Genomic DNA, 19,685 nt, shown 5'->3' on the forward strand with positions numbered 1-19,685 from the left:
GAGCAGGGCCCTGCTGATACCTTGGGTTCAGATTTCTGGCCACAAGGACAATGAGAATAAATTTTTGTTTTAAGTCACCAAGTTTGTGGTAATTTGCTACAAAATAGGAAATGAACACAACCACATATTTTTCTGAATTAGTAATGCATTAACTAACTCAAAAATCAAGACTAGAAGCTTCCCTAGTGGTCCATTGGGTAAGACTCTGTGCTCCTAATGCAGGGGGCCCAGGTTTGATCCCTCATTCGGGAATTAGATCCCACAGGCCACAACCAAGACCAGGTACAGTCAAGTAAACAAATATTTTAAAAAATCAAGACCCAGATTGTGTACAGTAAAAAGTCTCCATCCCACTGTTACCACCATTTGCCTAGACCCCTTCCCACTCAAACATGTAACCTCTGAGTTTTCTGTATATTCTTCCAGAGTTCTGTAATGCATGTACATGAAAAAATAAAAACAAAACATGTTTCTCTACACAGACGCATAGTTTCTTTAAAAAAAAAAAAAACAGAAAAACTGGTTTGCCTATTCTTCACTTCCTGAGACCATGATTTGTTTCCCCAGTTAGGCTACAATTTCTTAAGAACACTATTTCCAATACAAGACTGTGGACTGTACATGCAGAGACACTTGACAAATGATAACCAAATTCTTTACTTGAGCACCTGGTCCTCACAGGCAGTTTCATTTCCTTCCCTCCCACTGCCCCTTGGACATGGACTCACCAAGGTCACCAATGGTCTCTGTAACAACACAATTTAGTGGGCTCTTGTAAGTCCCTATGCTGCTGGACTTCTGGACGGCTAACACTAACTGCTCTTTGAAACATTTCCTTTGCAGGTCCTCCATAACATTACACCCTCCTGCTCTCCTCCCTCCTTAGCTATTCCTTCTCTACCCTCAGGGCTCTGCTAGATCCTCTTCCCAGTTTCTTCCTTTCCCCAAGATGATTATATTTACTTCTGTGGTTTCAGTTCCCTTTTTTTTTTGCCGACAACTCCCCATTCCACAGCCAAACAACATATCTATCTATCCACCCATCCACCTCAACATTGAATATCTCATAGATATTTCACATTCAGCCAATTATCTGCAAAGCATAAATTCTTTGTCTTTTTCTCCTCTCCAAAGCTTCTCCTCCCAATTACTCCCCACCTCAGTGAATATCCTTCCTGCTACAGTGGCTACCTAGGGCAGAAACCCAGAAGTCTGACCCTAACACTTCTCTCCCTCTCATTCCCCACTCTCTCACCAAGTTTTGTTGAGTCTCCCTACTTGGTGGCTTAGATGGTAAAGAATTTGCCTACAATACTGGAGACATGGGGTTCAAGTCCTGGGTCTAGAAGATCTCCTGGAGAAGGGAATGGCTACCCATGCCAATATTCTTGCCTGGAGGATTCCATGGACAGAGGAGCCCGACAGGCTATAGTTTTGGGTCACAAAGAGTGGGACATTTTCATATTTTCAGTCTCACTTGCTAATTATCTCTCAAAATGGTCTCTCTCCATCACTAAGTTATGAAGCTAGTCCAAACACTGTCATCTCTCCCAGGATTCCTCTGACAGTAATGGGTCTCTGCTTCCACCAAACTGATCACTCTAAAACACAAACCTGAGTCTGTCTCACCTCCTTGTAAAATCTTTTTATAGCTCCCCATTGCCTGTAAAAAGCACACCTTCCTAGGGTTTCCTTGGTGGTCTATTGGTTAAGACTCCATGCTTCCAATGTAAGGGACTTGGGTTCAATCCCTCACCTGGGAACTGAGGTCCTACATGCCTGTGGTGCCAAGGAGAAGATTAAAAAAAAAAAAAAAAGCACACCTTCCTTAACCTGGTTTCAGGATACAAGACCTGCGCTTATCCTGCTCCTTTAGCTTCCTCCACCACTATCCTAGGCTTTTCACCTCCCTCAATTTATGCTTCCACTTCAGGGCCAGAACACTTACAACTAGTAACAAGGTGTCTGGACTTTGTAGTTGTGCTGTACTATCTTCATGACTCACTTTCCCCGTGTGTAAAATAGGGATAATAATGCCCACATCAAAGTTTGCTGTATTAAATTTCTTAACATATGCAAAGCACTTCCAAGAGTGCCCACCTGCCAGTAAGTCCTGTGTAAATAATAACTCTCATTTTCACACATGTGGTCAGTGTTGAGAGATGCAATGAAAATTTCTGTGGGGGAGGAGAAAGATACTAAATTACCGTAAGCAAATATGATAAAAAGATAATACAAAGTAAAAGTAGAAAACAAAAAGAACATAGAACCTCAGTGATCCTTATTCAAAACAAATCCCTAGAAGCTTAAGAATCCATCACAATGAGTGGGAAGGCGAGATGATCCTCCATACGGCAGGAGGCGCTGCAGCACTCCCCAGCTTGAGGGGCTAACCCAGGAATGCTAGGATGCGCTACGAAGGTCACGTGCCCCTCATCTACCGCCCCAGTGTTCACGCCTGGTCGCTCCACGTGAGTCGCATTCTCGGAGATTATTGGTCTACGTGAGGCACGTGGGCAGGGCAGACCGTGGTGGGGCGGGGCGGGGGCAGAGGGGTGGGGCCGGGGGCGGAGCTGGAGGGGGGTGGTTCAGCGCGGGGGCCGTTGGCTCCAGACAAATAAACATGGAGTCCATCTTCCACGAAAAAGTGAGTGTCCACGTTCGGTGGGGAGCTGTCCACGGCGCGGTGGCGGGCGTGGGGCGCGGAAACGCCGCCTCCCGGGGAGCTGGGTGGGGCCCGAGAGGCCCCCATCCAGATCTCGCCGGGCGGGAGGAGCTTCCCCGCGAGGGGAGCTTCACCGCTGTCCCCATTGCACCCCAAGGCCCGTGCCCGAGGATCCGGAGGAGACCCGGTCCGGGGATGTTCAGGAAGCCCGGAGGGGATAAGGGCCGGGCCGGGGGCGCCTCCGGGCACGAGAGAGAGTATGGCTTCTGCGCCTCCCCTCCACTTTCCGTGAAATTTCTTCTGTCCCCCTCTCTCCGTTTCCCCACATCCTAGCTAGTCACCTCTTGGACATGTCCCTCTATCCTTCCCAACTCCACCCCAGTCTGCCAGTCCTAGTCCTTGGAAGAATTAACTTTTCCTTCTCTGGGCTTCTCAATTCTATATTGGAATCTCCCATACCCTTAGATCCTTGTCCTGCACTGGGTCCGTAAGCCTCTTGAGGCAGGGACCTTGGCTCGTCCCATGGAGGGCGTGACACTTCAGCGAAGTGAAGTAGGGAACCCGGTGCGCCTCTGCACTGGGAAGTCGTCACAAGAGTTTCTGTTACGAGGTGTTTGGGTTTCGTTTCTTTCGGTAGTGGCATCTTGCCGGATCAGGAGGCCAGCTTTCTTGTTAGGTATTAAGGATGGGCAGGAATAATGTTGTTGTTGTCTGCCTAGCCCATTGTGCTTTGATTCTTCCATGACTATGCACTTGACGATTAATGTTTGTGGCATGTGGATAAACTCGTCTTTTTTCGCATACAATTACCATTTCATTTGAGTGTGAATGAAACCTTCCTCAGGTCGGCATAAACACATATCTTATTTCATAATAGTTTCATGTTTGGAATGAGTTGCTGCTGAGGCTGTTATTTAGTAGGAGCAAAGGGGTTTTGTTCTGTTAAATACTTATATATCCATTTTAAAATGCACACACACAGCAATCAAAGCAATCAGAGACAAAGGAAGTGCAGTATAAATTCAAACAAATTGTTATGGAATGCTTTTCTCTATAGAAAACATTTCAGAAAGTTTTTTTTTTTTTTTTGGTGGATGAGGAAGGACTCAGTGTTTGGTTATCACTAATCTTTTCAGTTGGCTGACATATATGAATCCTGGACAAGAGAAATTTAGTTGCTTGGCTAAGGAGATTGGATGAAAAGAACGTTGAGTGGACATATTTTTATGACTAATTTCAGAAGCTTTGGTGTAGGACCAGATGTTTCACATTGAAAACTTGAAATCTTTCCACATCACTTTTTGAGGACCATGCAATGTATTTTTTTTAAAAAACAATGTTCATTGGTACCTAGTTTAGATAGATTGCAGTGGAGGTAACCACTTAATCATGGGATCAGAAGAAGTTGGACACTAGCCTAATGAAAATTCACTTAACTTAGTACAAACTCTGCCTGGGTTTGAATACCACTTCTGCTGTTTGCGGTATCTGGTCACTGTATTAGGTAGCTCTTGAAGTGAAATGGCCTATCTTAATAGAGACTTTTTTGTTGTTATTTGAATTTTTTATTAAGGATAACACGTGTAGGGGCACCCAGATCATAAGAGTACAGCTCAGTGAATTCTCATGAAATGAACACGTGTGTAAATAATACTTACCTCAAGTAATAGAACATTTACCTGCATCCTGTAAGCCCCCTCTGTCCTCTTCCAGGATACCAAGTCTCCCTCCACCCCTGCAAGGGTAACCTCTATCCTGATTTCTAACATCATCGATTAATCAGTTTTGTCTGTTTTGAGATTTTGTAAATGGAATCATATAGAGTATACTCTTTTGAGTCTGTCTTGTGTGTGCTGCGATTCATGGGGTCGAAAAGAGTCAGACAGGACTGAGCGACTGAATTGAACTGTGTTTAACACTGATTGAGTTACCCATTTTGTTGCAGGTAGTTGTAGTTAATTAATTAGTATTGTTATGTTATATAGTTAATTTTCTGTTACATAGTATGTTGTTATATGGTATTTCTTTGTGACTGTAACACAATTTAGCCATACTCCTGGGAGGAGCCTTTGAGTAGTTTCCAGTTTGGTGGCCAATATAATAGGGCTTCCTTGATGGCTCAGATGGTAAAGAATCTGTCTGCAATGCAGGTAGACCCAGGTTCAATCGGTGGGTCAGGAAGATCCCCTGGAGAAGGAAATGGCAACCCACTCCAGTATTCTTGCCTGGAGAATTCCACAGACTGAGGAGCCTGGGAGGCTATAACCCATGGGGTTACAAAGAATCTGGTGGCAACTGAGCAACTCATTGTTACGTAGTATGTTATATAGTATTTCTTTGTGAATATCACACATTTTAGCCATTGGACTGTGAGGAGCATTTGGCTAGTTTCCAGTTTGGGGGCCAGTACAAATAATGCATCTATGAACATTGTTATACATATCTTTTGATGTACATCTGTATGCATTTCTGTTGCTTATGCTATGTACCTAGTGGTGGAATTACTAGATTATAGGGTTGGTATATGTTAAGCTGTAGTAGATACTCCAGATAGCTTTCCAAAGTGGTTATACTAAGTTACACTTTCGTCAGTAATATGGAACAGTTTTGATGTCTCTAATCCTCTCCAACATTTTAGTCATTCTGGAGTGTGTAGTAATAACATACTGTTAATGCTAATATGCATTCCTCTCATAGTTAAATGAAGGTGAGCCCCCTTTTGTGTTTTTTAATCCGTTGGCTATCCTCTTTTGAGTACTTGCTTGTCTTGCCCATTTTTCAATAGAGTATAAGTAGGACATCTGTTCAGTTCAGTCTCTTGGTCGTGTCCAACTCTTTGCGACCCCATGGACTGCAGCACGCCAGGCCTCCCTGTCCATCACCAACTCCTGGAGTTTAGTCATACTCATGTCCATGAGTCGGTGATGCCATCCAGCCATCTCATCCTCTGTCATCCCTTCTCCCACCTTCAGTTTTCCCCAGCATCAGGGTCTTTCCCTCCAACTCACGTATTATTTGGTGGGAGGTGCTTTCTAGTAGTAGAAATACAGTAGAAGGAAACAGAGGCGCAGGCAAGTCCTCTCTCGCCATCGTAGCCATGATTTGAGGGATAGGTAGCGCCTTCGTTAAGTTCAAGCTTTGTATTCAGCACCAAAATAAGAAGATAAACTTGTCTCAGCCCCCTAGCTCACACTCAGACTGTCTCAATGCTGCATTCTTGAATTTTGTCCCCAGAAAATTAAATCAGGAAAAAGATGTGTCTTGCATGGTGTTGGTCTTTGGGGTCAGATCTGTTGTATGACATAGCTCAGAACAAATTGCAGGATGTCAGACAGGCTGGGTTAAAGAATAGACTTTTCTAGGGAAACGGATAACTTAGAGCATCAGGGTTATTAGCAGGAGAAGGTGTTCTCCCAACTGTCATCATTCCTTGGTGTCCAGCCCAGCGCTGGGTGCACAGGGAGGGACCTCATCCACCCATGAGTCTCCCTTCTTATAGGGAAACAGGAGAGTAGCATTGTTGAGGGGAGAAGGATGATACTCAGGCTACTTAGTTGAAGGTAGCCTGGGTTTAGGTTTGGGTGCCAGTAGCGTGAGAAAGCCAGTTGCCCAGTGCCCGAAGACCCTGGGGCTTGTAGAAAGTTGTATTCTTCCCACTCCCATAACAGGAAGCCAGTGATCCCATGGAGACTTGAACTTGGATGCTGTCTCCTTGCTGCCTTGTCTAGAAGTGAGCTCCAAGCATGATTTTCTGGACAGTTTTGCTCATTGCACCACAGTGTGTGCCTTATCTTTCTTTAAGAGAACCTCATTTTTGTAGCTACAAGTCTCCATAAACATGGAACAGAATTTGTCTTACTGTGTCAGTTCTTGAGATTCATCTGTTCATGGATTTGAAATTCCATGAACGAACCTTTAAATGTACTCATTAAATGGAGTACGTAAACATCCCATGAATGAACATTTAAATCTTGTTGAAAGAACAAATGTTCTAGGGATTAAATGTTCTTTTCAGAGTTAGTGATTTACCATGGAATCTCCAAAAGTGAATTTATTTTAGCTACTGAAAATGAGGGAGGCTAAATGTTTATTGTAGGAGAAGGTGATGGCACCCCACTCCAGTACTCTTGCCTGGAAAATCCCATAGATGGAGGAACCTGGTGGGCTGCAGTCCATGGGGTCGAGAAGAGTTGGACATGACTGAGCGACTTCACTTTCACTTTTCACTTTCATGCATTGGAGAAGGAAATGGCAACCCACTCCAGTGTCCTTGCCTGGAGACTCCCAGGGACAGGGGAGCCTGGTGGCTGCCATCTATGGGGTTGCACAGAGTTGGACACGACTGAAGTGACTTAGCAGCAGCAGCAGCAGCAAATGTTTATTGTAGAGTAATTTTTAGTAAAATATGAGATTTTATATAGATGATGTTTGTTTAATAGAAATCATTAAGTTTTTGACCATATAACTGATCATATAATTATAGTTTTATTAGTGGTAGAATTATGAAATAAATGTTAGCAAATGAAAATGCCCATACCTGGGTTATTCATGCTTTCTAAAGCTGAAAATGTTTGTGGTTTGGCTGTGTTAAGAAGTTAATGATTACATATCTCTTTGGAGAAGATACTGTACAAATCTGTTTTACAAATCACATTTGAATTTTTTCTTTTGGAAATATTAGCAAGAAGGCTCACTTTGTGCTCAACATTGCTTGAATAACCTACTGCAAGGAGAATACTTCAGCCCTGTGGAATTATCTTCAATTGCACATCAGCTAGATGAGGAAGAGAGGATGAGAATGGCAGAAGGAGGAGTTACTAGTGAAGACTATCGCACATTTTTGCAGGTACCGATTTTAAACTCACTAAATCACGCTTCTCAAAAAATGTGGGTACTATTTAGAAAGGGATGAGCTGCTCTTCCAATGGGGATCTGACTTGTTAATTATAACTCAGCTCTTGGCTTTGTAGATGGGAATGCACAAGATGTTATTTTAAATACACACACTAATGACACTTTACCCTTCTCTCCCCACCCTCAATCTCCGCCCCAACCACCTCTCCAAATTCAACAGCAGCCTTCTGGAAATATGGATGACAGTGGCTTTTTCTCTATTCAAGTAAGTAGTCACAAGCATGTGCTAAGTGTTGTTTATATCCCAGGCACTAAACTCAGCGTATGCTTTTCACAGCCTTTCATAGTCACTGTATTGATGTGACCTTCAGAAGTTCTTCCAGTAGGTTGAGTATAAGAGTATAAGATTATCCTTTAGAATACTAGTTTTCTATATAGATAAACATGAAAATTAGGACAGTAGATTCTTCATTTTAGAGAAGGCCTTTTTCAAAGGAGGTTGTTAATTTGAATCTGTATGCTAATAACTGTAATTCCAGTAATTCACAGTATTTCAAAGGCTTCCCTCATGGATCAGTAGTAGAGAATCTTCCTGCCAATGAAGGAGACGCAGGTTTGCTCTGGGTCAGGAAGATCTGGAGAAGGAAATGACAGCCCACTCCAGTATTCTTTCCTGGGAAATCCCATGGACAGAGGGGAACCCTTTGCTAACCTTGCATTTAAATCAGCCTACCAGGATTGAATTCCTTCATTATGGTCTGTGGCTTTCGTCTTTTCCCTTTTTGTGAACTTATCGCTCCCCTTGAATTCTGTGGGTGAATATATATATGACACTCGTGAGATTGATTCTTTCATCTGTGGCTCTTTCATTCCATTCCTAACACCTGTGAGGTGGATCCAGAGTTCTTTAGAACCTCTCTTGGGGGACCTGCAGATATCTCTGTATGTGTTCCCCTGTTCAGTCCTCCTGGACTCGTCGGTCACCAGCATTTGCAGCCAGGGCTTCACTGTGGGTGGTTACAGGTAACAGCTGCTGCCGGGCCCAGAGCAGGGGCCTGAGTGGGCTCAGTGCTGGCCATTTCCTGTTTCTGCAGTGCTGCTCTGGGCACCAGTCCACACTTGCCCACTACAAATCGTTCACTTTTTGTCTATACTCATGCCTGGCTCACTTGCTGCTTTGTTGGGTACCTTGGAGGGTAGGTGGTAAATTTTCAAAATTTTTCCTTTTTTTCTCTCACTTTGAAATAATCAGGTTTATCTTTTGGTTTCCTACAAATCACAAACCCACAATAAAAGAAGTTTAGAACTGATGAAAACTTCAGTTTAAATCCTCAGAAATAACTCATTTTAATAGATGTAAACTTATCATTATTCCGTATAGTAAGTTTACTGTCAGTTTTCTAAAGCAGGACTCATAGTAGCCAAATGAATGCAATGGACTTGTTTTAAGAGTAGCACTTACTGGATAGAATATATATCTAGATTTTGGAGGCAGTTCTATCTAGGAATTGTATGGTTCTCATACAATTCCAGAAAATTAGTGTAAAAGGTACTCTTTTAAATGTTATGTCTGTATTGTTATTTATGGATATTTGATGCATATAGTGATATACCCACATGCACACACACACATACACACACACACATGCACTTTAAAACCCATAGCCTACCGGGGAAATTTATCTATGAACTAAAATTGTTTCTATAACTAACGTGGCTTAACACTACTTATTTGGAATTAAAAAAAAAAAATTTTTTTTTAACAGGTTATAAGCAATGCCTTGAAAGTTTGGGGTTTAGAACTAATCCTGTTTAACAGTCCAGAGTACCAGAGGCTCAGGATTGATCCCATGTAAGATTATTTTGCTTTTCCTATATTTGATTTTTAAATTTATACCTTCTTAAAGGGGAAAAATAAGTCTGGCCTGCTTTGGTTATGATATTTCCCATTTTACCCCCTCAGGTTTTCCTGGTTTGCCTTTTGGGGCTGTCTGTGAACATGTGTCCCCCAAGCCTCCCTGATCCCTCCATGTATGGCAGTGCAGAGCTGATCCTTGAATGGGGTGTGGTGCTGTTGTTTTTGTATGGCATCACCGATCTCTACAGAGATTTATACTGTTTTGTAATTTTTTAAAAATCAGTGATTCTTAAAACTGTAAATATAATCCTAAGTCATCATAGGTTTTGTATAGTATTTTCTAATTGACAAACTAAATGAATATGATTCTAATATTTCAACTTAATATTGCATATGTGCTTTTTCCTGTTTCTAGAAATGAAAGATCATTTATATGCAACTATAAAGAACACTGGTTTACCGTTAGAAAATTAGGAAAACAGGTAACGCTTCTCCTCCTTATCTGTCTTTTTTCTCATTCTGTACCTCATTTGCAACTAAAGTGTAAGGGATTGGTGCCTTAAAGATGAAGAAACACACCAGTAATGTGTACTTGTGGCCTGGTTACAATCTAGATAGATAGGACATAAGTAAAATTCTCTATTTAAGACAAGACAGCCATATTTAGACATAAGTAAGTTTTTATGTGAGAAAGATGTTCTGTCAGCTAAATTCTATTTTTCATAGGTTTGCATTAAGCATAGCAGTGTCACAAAGCCTGAAATAGTGTCCGGTATGAATAAAAATTTTCAGCCATGTTTGCTTTAGCTTAACAAGGTTATTCACATTCCAAATGCCATGTAATACATGTGTCTACATAAATCATTTCTATTAAAAAAAAATGGAATGTGTCTTGAGCATTGAGCAAGGCTTTTATAAGATCAAGAAAAGTACCAAAAGTGTTATTTTTAAAAATAATTACCGGTGATCTTGGTATCAGATCAGATCAGTCGCTCAGTCGTGTCCGACTCTTTGCGACCCCATGAATCGCAGCACACCAGGCCTCCCTGTCCATCACCCAGTACCATTTTTGAGACAACTTTTAATGTCCTTTTTCTCAGAATTTTGATTCTTTGAAAGAGGGTTACTGAAAACAGATTAATGAAAAAGAATGAATTATTGATACATGCAACAATGTGGATGAATCTCAAATTAATTATGCTGAGTCAAAGAAACTAGACACAAAATACTATATTCCATAGAAAAGAAAAGAAGAAAGTGAAGTTGCTCAGTTGTATCTGACTCTGTGCAACCTCATGGGCTGTGTGGCCTGCCAGGCTCCTCCGTCTCTGAGATTCTCCAGGCAGGAATACTGGAGTGGGTTGCCATTTCGTTCTCCAGGGGATCTCCCAACACAGGGATCGAACCCGAGTCTCCCATACTGCAGGCAGACTCTTTAATGTCTGAGCCACCAGGGGCTCACTATAGTGTTCCATTTATATAAAAGCATAGAAAATGTAAACTAATCTATAATGACAGTGGTTGCCTGGATGAGGGCGGCAAGGAGCAATGGATGAGGATTACGAGGGGCACAGGAGACTTGGCAGTGACAAAAGTGTTCACTCTCTTGGTGGTGGTGATGATTTCATGGGTATATACATACGTTAAAACTTCAAATTGTACATTTAATATATGTGCAGTTTACTACATTTCAAGTACACTTAAATACAGCTTTTTTTTTTTTTAAACAAGCTAATATGAAACAGAAAAGGAAATCAGGAAAGAGTACATTGAGTTAAATCAATACAAGATAATTCTAAAACGAAAGCCCTGCTATTTTAAGTTTGCTGCTTAGAAGCAGCTTCATCTTAAATGGTCCTTCCTGGGTGGCAAAGGGCTAGTAAGTAAGTGTGGTTTGGTGCAGGAGAGACCCACCCAGGTAGGAATCAACTCTGGGAAAAACCAAGGCAGGACTCTCCCAAGTGTGTTTAACCTAGGGGTTTTATTTAAATATTAAAAAATGTGATCAGCTCTTCTTCACTTTCAAGATCTAAAGTCTTAAACTCTGGAATTCCTTTGTATTAATTTGCATGTAAACTTACATTATTATTTTGAGAAATTTTGTAAATTTTATTTCTTCAGAATTGAACTTATGCATTTCACATTATCTTAGACAAACTCAGCTTCCCTGGTAACTCAGATGGTAAAGAATCTACCTGCCGTACAGGAGACCTGGGTTCTATCCCTGGGTTGGGAAGATCCCCTGGAGAAGGGAATGGTGTGCTGGAAATGTCAAATTATGGCTTATCATCTTTGGTTCTAATTTATATTTTTGATTAAAATTGTATTTTTCACTATAGACTCTTGTCTTGAGGCCCCTGTATAAAGAAAAAAATGAGAAAAATATTATCATCTCTGGTAAAATTCACAAAAAGCATCTGGTGATGATGCTGACAATAACTTCTGAAACTGCTGTGTCTTGTGGGTTAAATTAGGATCCGCGAGAAACAGTGAATAAACGATGTCAGTTCCACGAAGTAGTGGTCTGCTGCTGCTGCTGCTAAGTCGCCACAGTCGTGTCCGACTCTGTGCGACCCCATAGATGGCAGCCCACCAGGCTCCCCCATCCCTGGGATTCTCCAGGCAAGAACACTGGAGTGGGTTGCCATTTCCTTCTCCAATACCTTCTCCATCCTGGAATGTCTAGCTTTCTCACAATTAAAATATTTTGACCAAAATTAGCAGCAGTGGAAATACTTGGTAGTTGTCATTTTTCTTCCACATCAATATAATGTAATCACATTACATTGTTTTTTGTATAGGGTTTTGTACAGGGTTTTGTTGTACTGTTCCTTTGGAAAAGATTTAATTATGGCTACAATAAGGATACTTCAAAATACTATCAATTTCTTTTCTTTTTTGAAGGGGGGATTTAAAGTTTATGGCTTAAAGCAAACTTTTAAAACATTTAATAGTGATAAAATTGCAACATTTTATTTCAGTTTTTAAAAATTGTATGATTTAATTACTTTTTAAAAATCTTAATTTGACATGTTTTCAGTGTTTAAACACTCTTACTAAGTTTAGATGGGGTATATCAATTCATAGCATGCTAAACTTATTACTTACAATGTGCACTAACTTAAATATTGACAATTTGTTTTCCAGTGGTTCAACTTGAATTCTCTTTTGACGGGTCCAGAATTAATATCAGACACATACCTTGCACTTTTCTTGGCTCAGTTACAACAGGAAGGTAAGTAAAGACTGAACATTTTATGTTATCTTTTGAAGTAGCTAAATGACACTGTCTCACTAGAAGTGAGTATAGCAAATGTGTAGCAACTGTCTCAACAGAAGTGAGTGTGGCTAAATAAAACCTTCTCTTTAGAAGTAAGTGTAGCTAAATAAAACCATCTTTGTAGAAGTAAGTGTAACAATAATGCTTTTGTGGCAGAGGCAGGGAAATAATCTTTGTTTTACATGGTGAGCTTTAGGCTGTGATTTGAATCATCCTGCTCTTTTGGCATTCTTGCTGACACCTGGCCCTCCCCTAATGAGGCTGATTCCTTTGCAGACCTTCTATGTTCTAGCTTTTTTGTCTTCCAGACGCCACATACCATAGAGCCAAGGGGAGGCTTAGGTATTCTTGTTCATCCTTACCCCTTCTAGGTCACTCTTCTTTCCTAAAAACTGCAGCTCCTTTGAAATATATATCACTAGAGTCTACCTCTCACTCTTTTGCAGTCTTTTGAAGTCTGATCTTCCTCCTTTTCCATTGAAGATTTAGGATCTGACTCACTATCATGGCTCTGCTTCAACTCTTTTCATCATTCTTGGTAATTTCTACGTAAAAAATCAGTCCAATCCAATCTCTTGCTTCTTACTTTCAAAGATCTTTTTTTTTCACTCTTGCTTGCCATTACTAATAACTGTACCTTCAAATTCTAATTATAAGCGTCCTATTCTTAGACTTTTGTCTCCTGTCTTTATACCGTATTCTCTGTTTTTTTGCTTTGTAACAATTCTTTAAACCCTATTACAAGCCTAAACATTCCCCTTAGGTCCTTATTTCCTTACACCTGTTTTCTGTAATCATCATTATAATTCATTATCATTCAGTGATTATCATTATAACACAGTGTTGTGCTTCTCAGCTCCTTTCTCTTTCTCCCTCCATCATACTTTTATGACAAAAATCCAAACCCTGGTTAAAATCCAATCTTGGACTTGTCCAGTCCTCCTCCATCAGAGCAGTTGAGCATGGTTAAAGATGCAGTATAAAATATGATCAATTTTGCTTTAAATTTAGGATCACGAATTTCAAATGAGCCTTCAGTGATAGTTGATATCCCTACCATATTCTTGCAGTAAGCTCACCTACCACTTCCCAGGATGATGATTGCACAGCTTCTCCCTTCAGACCTCTCACCATCCCCTCCTCTTTCCTGACTTCTAGCTTATGGCTGTCCTTTATATTCTGCTATGAAAACAGGAGCAATTAAAAGAGAACCTCCTTGTTCTTCTATCAGCAGATCATCACCCTGATGCTCTCTTCCTGTGCTTTCAGCCTATGAGAGTAGATGAGCTGTTTCCTGCTCTTAACCAAGTCCAGTGTCTCCACTCTGGGGCTAGATCTCAGCTCCGCCCACGTACTCAGGATCTGCTTCTGCTTTTGTTGCTCTACTCTCCTATGTGGGTTCCCTCTTTTATTATTCCTACTGTAGAGAAATAAGCTCTTTCTCTCCATTGATTAAAAAGAAAAAACTTCTTTTAATGCCAGGAAACTCCAGCCGTCTCCCATTTTTACTTTCTCCTTAGAGTCATCTCTAGTGTATTGTCTCCTGTGCGTGAACTCGTTGCAGCAACACTGTGATAACCAACATGTCACTGAAAAGCCTCTTCTCAGTGTCTCCGGTGACCTCCACTTTGCCAATGCCAGTATTCAGTTCTCAGTCTTTCTTGACATCATCTTTTTTGAGAGTATAGTTTATATACCCTCCTTTAAAGAGAATGAAACAAAATTTTCTTATCAAAAGTTTCAAACAGGTATAAAAGTATAGAAAACAAATGTGATGGACCCACATGTACCCTTCGCCCAACCTCAACAAATATCTCATGGCCAGTCTTGTTTTACCTATACCCTACCCACTTCTCTTTCCAGTTTATTCTAAGAAAATACTCATCATCTTATCATCATCTTTGTAGATTTTTTTAATTAAAATATTTAAAAGCAAAGACTCTTTAAAAATATACATATAACCACAATACCCTAATGACATATAAACATTTAATTACAATTCTTTAATAGCACCAACTAGCCAACTCAAATCTCTCATTGCCTGTTGTTTGTTTTTTTTTTTTAAGAGCAGTGATCGCTTAGGTGAACAGTATTTCCTGTTCGTTATCTCCAAAGAAGATAATTTAGCATCAGGACCACAGATGAGGCTTTAGGCACTCAGAGCTTCCTGTGGTAAAAGTTTTATGACCGTGGAAAAGGGATAGGGAAAGCTTCTGACATAGACAGCAGAAGAGGGCAGAGAGTGCCCCATCGTTAGTCTTTAGTCAGTTCAGTTGCTCAGTGGTGTCTGACTCTTTGCGACCCCATGGCCTGCGGCACACCAGGCTTCCCTGTCGGAGTTTGCTCAAACTCATGTCCATCGAGTCAGTGATGCCATCCAACCATCTCATGCTCTGTTGTCCCCTTCTCCTCCTGCCTTCAATCTTTCCCAGCATCAAGGGTCTTTTCCAGTGAGTCAGTTATTCACATCAGGTGGCCAAACTATTGGAGTTTCAGCTTCAGCATCAGTCCTTTCAGTGAATATTCAGGACTGATTTCCTTTAGGACTGACTGGTTGGATCTCTTTGCAGTCCAAGGGACTCGCAAGAGTCTTTTCCAACACTACCACAGTTCAAAAGCATCAATTCTTTGGCACTCAGCTTTCTTTATAGTCCAACTCTCACATCCATTCATGAGTACTGGAAACACCATAGCTTTGACTAGATGGACCTTTGTTGGCAAAGTAATGTCTCTGCCTTTAAATATGCTATCTAGGTTGGTCATAGCTTTTCTTCTAAGGAGCAAGCATCTTTTAATTTCATGGCTACAGTCACCATCTGCAGTGATTTTGGAGCCAAAAAAAATAAAGACCGTCACTGTTTCCACTATTTCTCCAATTGCCATGAAGTAATGGGACTGGATGCCATGATCTTGGTTTTTTGGATGCTGTTTTAAGTCAGCTTTTTCATTCTTCTCTTTCACTTTCATCAAGAGGCTCTGTAGTTCCTCTTCACTTTCTGCCATAAGAGTGGTGTCATCTGCATATCTGAGGTTATTGATATTTCTCCCAGGAATCTTGATTCCAGCTTGTGCTTCATCCAGCCCGGCTTTTCACATGATGTACTCTGCATATAAGTTAAATAAGCAGGGTGACAATATACAGTCTTGATGTACTCCTTTCCCAATTTGGAACCAGTCTGTTGTTCCATGTCCAGTTCTAACCTTTGCTTCTTACTTGCATACATATTTCTCAGGAATCTGAGAAACCTTGCATACAGGTCAGGTGGTCTGGTATTCCCATCTCTTTAAGAATGTTCCACAGTTTGTTGTGATCCACACAGTCAAAGGCTTTGGCATAGTCAATAAAGCAGAAATAGATGTTTTTCTGGAGCTCTTTTGCTTTTTCGATGATCCAGTGGATGTTGGCAATTTGATCTCTGGTTCCTCTGCCTTTTCTAAATCCAGCTTGAGCATCTAGAAGTTAACAGTTCACATACTGTTGAAACCTGGCTTGGAGAATTTTGAACATTACTTTGCTAGCGTGTGAGATGAGTGCAAATGAGACTAAAGAAAGTTAGTCTTAGGCAAAATAGATTGTTGTCATAACAACTCAGAGTTTAAGGGGGAAAAATAAGTCTTATGTGACTAAGACAAAGGAATATAGGAAAAAATGTTTGTCCCTTTCACCTCCTCAAGCACCCCGGACCCCTTTCTCCTCCTGGGGAGGAGACTCCTTGTCATCCTACCTAAGAATTAAATTTCTCAGTAGTCTTTTAAAATGTATTCATTCATTTGCTTTTGGATGTGCTGGGCTCACTGCTACTTACAGGCTTTCGCTTTGTGGTGAGCGGGTGCTGCTCTCTAGTTACATTGTGGGCCGTTCTCACTGCAGTGGCTTCCCTTGTTGCAGAGCACAGGCCCTAGGGCATGTGGGCACAGGCGTTGTGGCACATGGGCTCAGTTGCCCCATGGCATGTGGAAACTTCCTGGACCAGAGAGTGAACCTATGTCCCCTGCATTGGCAGGTGAATTCTTTAGCCCTGGGCCACCAGGGAAGTCCTCTAATCTCCTTTTTGATTCTTCTTTTTTTTAATATAGTTAAACCAGGTTGAAATAAGGGTCTTTGATTGCATTGGATTGCTGTGTCTCTAAAACCTATCTATTGGTTTCTTCTCTTTATTTTTTTCCTTATTCTTTTGAAGAAAATGGGTCATTTGTTCTGTTTCTCACATTCTGGATTTTGCTTGTTGCATCCTTTTTTTTTCCTCTGAGCCCTTGATGAGCAATAGACTGGTCCTTAGATCTAGAGACTTGATCAGATGTAAGTTGATTTTGGGAGGATAGAAGACTTCATGGATGGTGTGGCACTTAAGGTCCAGTTGTCTCTCTTTTTGTGATTTGAGTAGCTGCTAATAATAAATGCCTAGTCTGTTATTCCATTAATTAGATTTCCATCATTTCTTCATTTATTAGCTGGAGGACTTCTATACAGATAGACTTTCCTTCATCAACTGTTTGGTTATCTTGAAGTATATAGTTCATATAGAAAAAGCAGGATAAATATTTCTTGCCTTTTATCAGTTTTAAATATTTGGTCATAGTATCTTGTCTCCAAAGGTAACCAGTTGGTTTGTTTCTGTAGTGTCATTGTAAACTAATCTGTTAAAATCATAGTTCAGGGCTTCCCTGGTGGCTCAGTCATAAAGAATCTACCTGCCAGTGCAGGAGACACGGGTTCCATCCCTGGTCCAGGAAAGTCCCACATGCCATGGAATAGCTAAGCCTGTGTGCCACAACTATTGAGTCTATGGTCTGGACTTGGAACCACAACTACTGAGCCCATGAGCTGCAACTACTCTATAGCCCATGCTCTAGAGCTGGTTCTCCAGAACAAAAGAAGCCACTGCAATGAGAAGTGTGCACACCACAACTAGAGAGTAGCCTCCCCGCCCAAACTAGAGAAAAGGCCAAGCAGCGACGAAGACCCAGCACAGCCGAAGTAAACCATAGTTCATATGTTTTAGCCTCTTGTAATTACTGTTGATACTCAATATTGTCACATCTTGGATGAGTGGGAACCTTTTGAACTTGACTCTCAAGCTTTTGAAATGACCACTCTAGCCTTTTGAAGCCCTTTTTAGGTCATATAATAAGAATTTTCAGTCTTGTGTGTTTCCTTCCCTTTAGTAATGGTGATTTGAGAGCACAGTCTGTGCACTGATATGCTTATTGCTAGTAGGTTGGCTGTCATGTAAGTCTCTCCAGTTTACATGTAGAATCATTATGTTATAACGTCTTTGATTTTATATACTTCTATCTCTTTTCTTTTATGCCTAAAACCTTTATTCCTAACTATGTCTTCCCTTTTTGAAATACTGTCTGTACTATTCTTCCAAGCCACTGTGCTCTAGTTTGCTTCATATCATATTGGCTCCTGCTTTCAGATGCCTTTTGTGGATCCTACTCTTTAATCCCTAACTAATGAAGTGACCCAGAGTCAGTCTTGGACAACTTCTTGACTGTGTGCTATCCCATTATTTTAAATATCATCTCTAAGTAAAGTCCATCCGCCAGTAATTCCTTAGACTTTTATCTTTTGCCGAGACATCTACCCCGAACACCAAACCCCTAACTTTCTCATCTCCACTCAGAAGTCCAGAAAGCATTTCAATCTCAATATGTTTACAAAAGACTCTTTTTTTTCTCCCCACACTTGCTGTCCCTCAGACTTTCCATTTTCATAAGCCCCACTCTTCTTGCATATGGTTCCTATATGTTACATTGAGAAGGCAGCCTAGAGTGCTCTTTTTAAATATAATGCACACTGTGGCATACTTTCACTCTTCCCCTTCAGTGGCTTCCTAGCACACTTAGAATGAAATCTGATCTTGCATAAAACCCAAGATCCTCGCAATGTCACCTCTGTAAAGCAGTTTCTGCCCTTCATGATGCTGTTCATGGAACAGCATGGGGAGCTAGCATAGTGTATCCACAACCTAGGAAACAGTTTTACTGGCATAAAGCCTGTTCAACCATCTGAATTCTGAGTATAGTTGTCCTTGTGAAAAAGAGTGTTACGTGTATTATGATTTACTCTTGAGTTTTTTCCGTTAATAGGCCTTTTAATCTTTTTTTATTTCATTTTCTATTAATGCTCATGAAGAATATCTATAATAAGCACCAAAGTTGAAGAAAATTTATGGTAGAAAAACAAAAATTGACCAAAATGACTCAGGTATAGCCCACCCTTATTCAGCTGTTGTATGGAGTATCCAGCTGGGAAAACCTTGGCTTTCCAGAATTGTATTAATTCAAAAATTACATGAACCACATCTTCAGCACCTTGACTAGAATTTAAGGTATTGGCTTTCCAGGTCCTGTTTTCAGTTAGGAAGGGTGTGTGTCAGGGTCAGCTATTCCCACAGATGACTCATTTTACCCATATTGCAGATTTTTACACACATCCTCTGATTGTGTCCTCAAACAGCAGAAGGTACAGCAAAATCTGTTTAACAGTTGAAGAAATCAAGACATAGAGGGGTAAAGTGATCAACAGAGGCAGTTAGGAAACACAAGAGCCAGGACACTAAAACCCGGCTGTCTGAGTGCACACTCCTTGCTCTTTCTCAGTCCTTTCCTTGCCTCTCTGTTGTCACTTAGGGAGTAAACTACTTGGTCAAGCACTGTTTTAGTATGTTTTAAGTATATTTCCATGAAAAGTGAAAGTAAAGTTGCTCAGTCGTGTCCAACTCTTTGCAACCCCGTGGACTATACAGTCCATGGAATGCTCCAGGCCAGAATACTGGAGTGGGTAGTCGTTCCCTTCTCCAGGGGATCTTCCTAACCCAGGGATTGAACCTAGGTTTCCCACATTGCAGGCAGATTCTTTACCAGCTGAGCCACCAGGGAAGCCTCGTACTTAATTATTGCCCCAGTCAGATTCTGCACAAATTATTAAGCATAAATTAGGTATGTTTCCATGTTCTTACTTAATTAGAGCCCTTTTCAGATTCAAATACTTCTCATAGTCACTCTGTGAGATGGATATT

The 19,685-nt window shown here is 40.9% G+C and overlaps 1 protein-coding gene across 13 annotated transcripts in view; it reads left to right on the top strand.

The window, feature by feature from the left end:
• Window positions 1-988: 988 nt before the first annotated feature.
• The window catches only part of ATXN3 (ataxin 3), a 35,144-nt gene continuing 16,447 nt past the window's right edge, over window positions 989-19,685 (top strand). For 4 of the 13 annotated variants that reach the window (XR_015149455.1, XR_015149456.1, XM_086363192.1 and 1 more), the window contains exons 1-6: window positions 989-2,471; window positions 7,347-7,511; window positions 7,740-7,784; window positions 9,286-9,371; window positions 9,793-9,859; window positions 12,525-12,612. Coding sequence is in view for 7 of the 13 variants with exons in the window: in XM_086363192.1 (XP_086219318.1) it covers window positions 2,409-2,471; window positions 7,347-7,511; window positions 7,740-7,784; window positions 9,286-9,371; window positions 9,793-9,859; window positions 12,525-12,612 (514 nt within the window). In the remaining 6 variants the exon portion in view is untranslated. Of the gene's footprint in view, window positions 2,472-2,549; window positions 2,923-7,346; window positions 7,512-7,739; window positions 7,785-9,285; window positions 9,372-9,792; window positions 9,860-12,524; window positions 12,613-19,685 lie in introns of those variants that run through there. The other 9 variants (XR_015149458.1, XR_015149459.1, XM_086363196.1 and 6 more) reach the window with 5 other exon arrangements.

This window comes from Bos grunniens, chromosome 21, assembly GCF_055505025.1.
Source record: "Bos grunniens cultivar Pamir isolate PY7600 chromosome 21, Bosgru_T2T1.0, whole genome shotgun sequence".
NCBI lineage: Eukaryota > Metazoa > Chordata > Mammalia > Artiodactyla > Bovidae > Bos > Bos grunniens.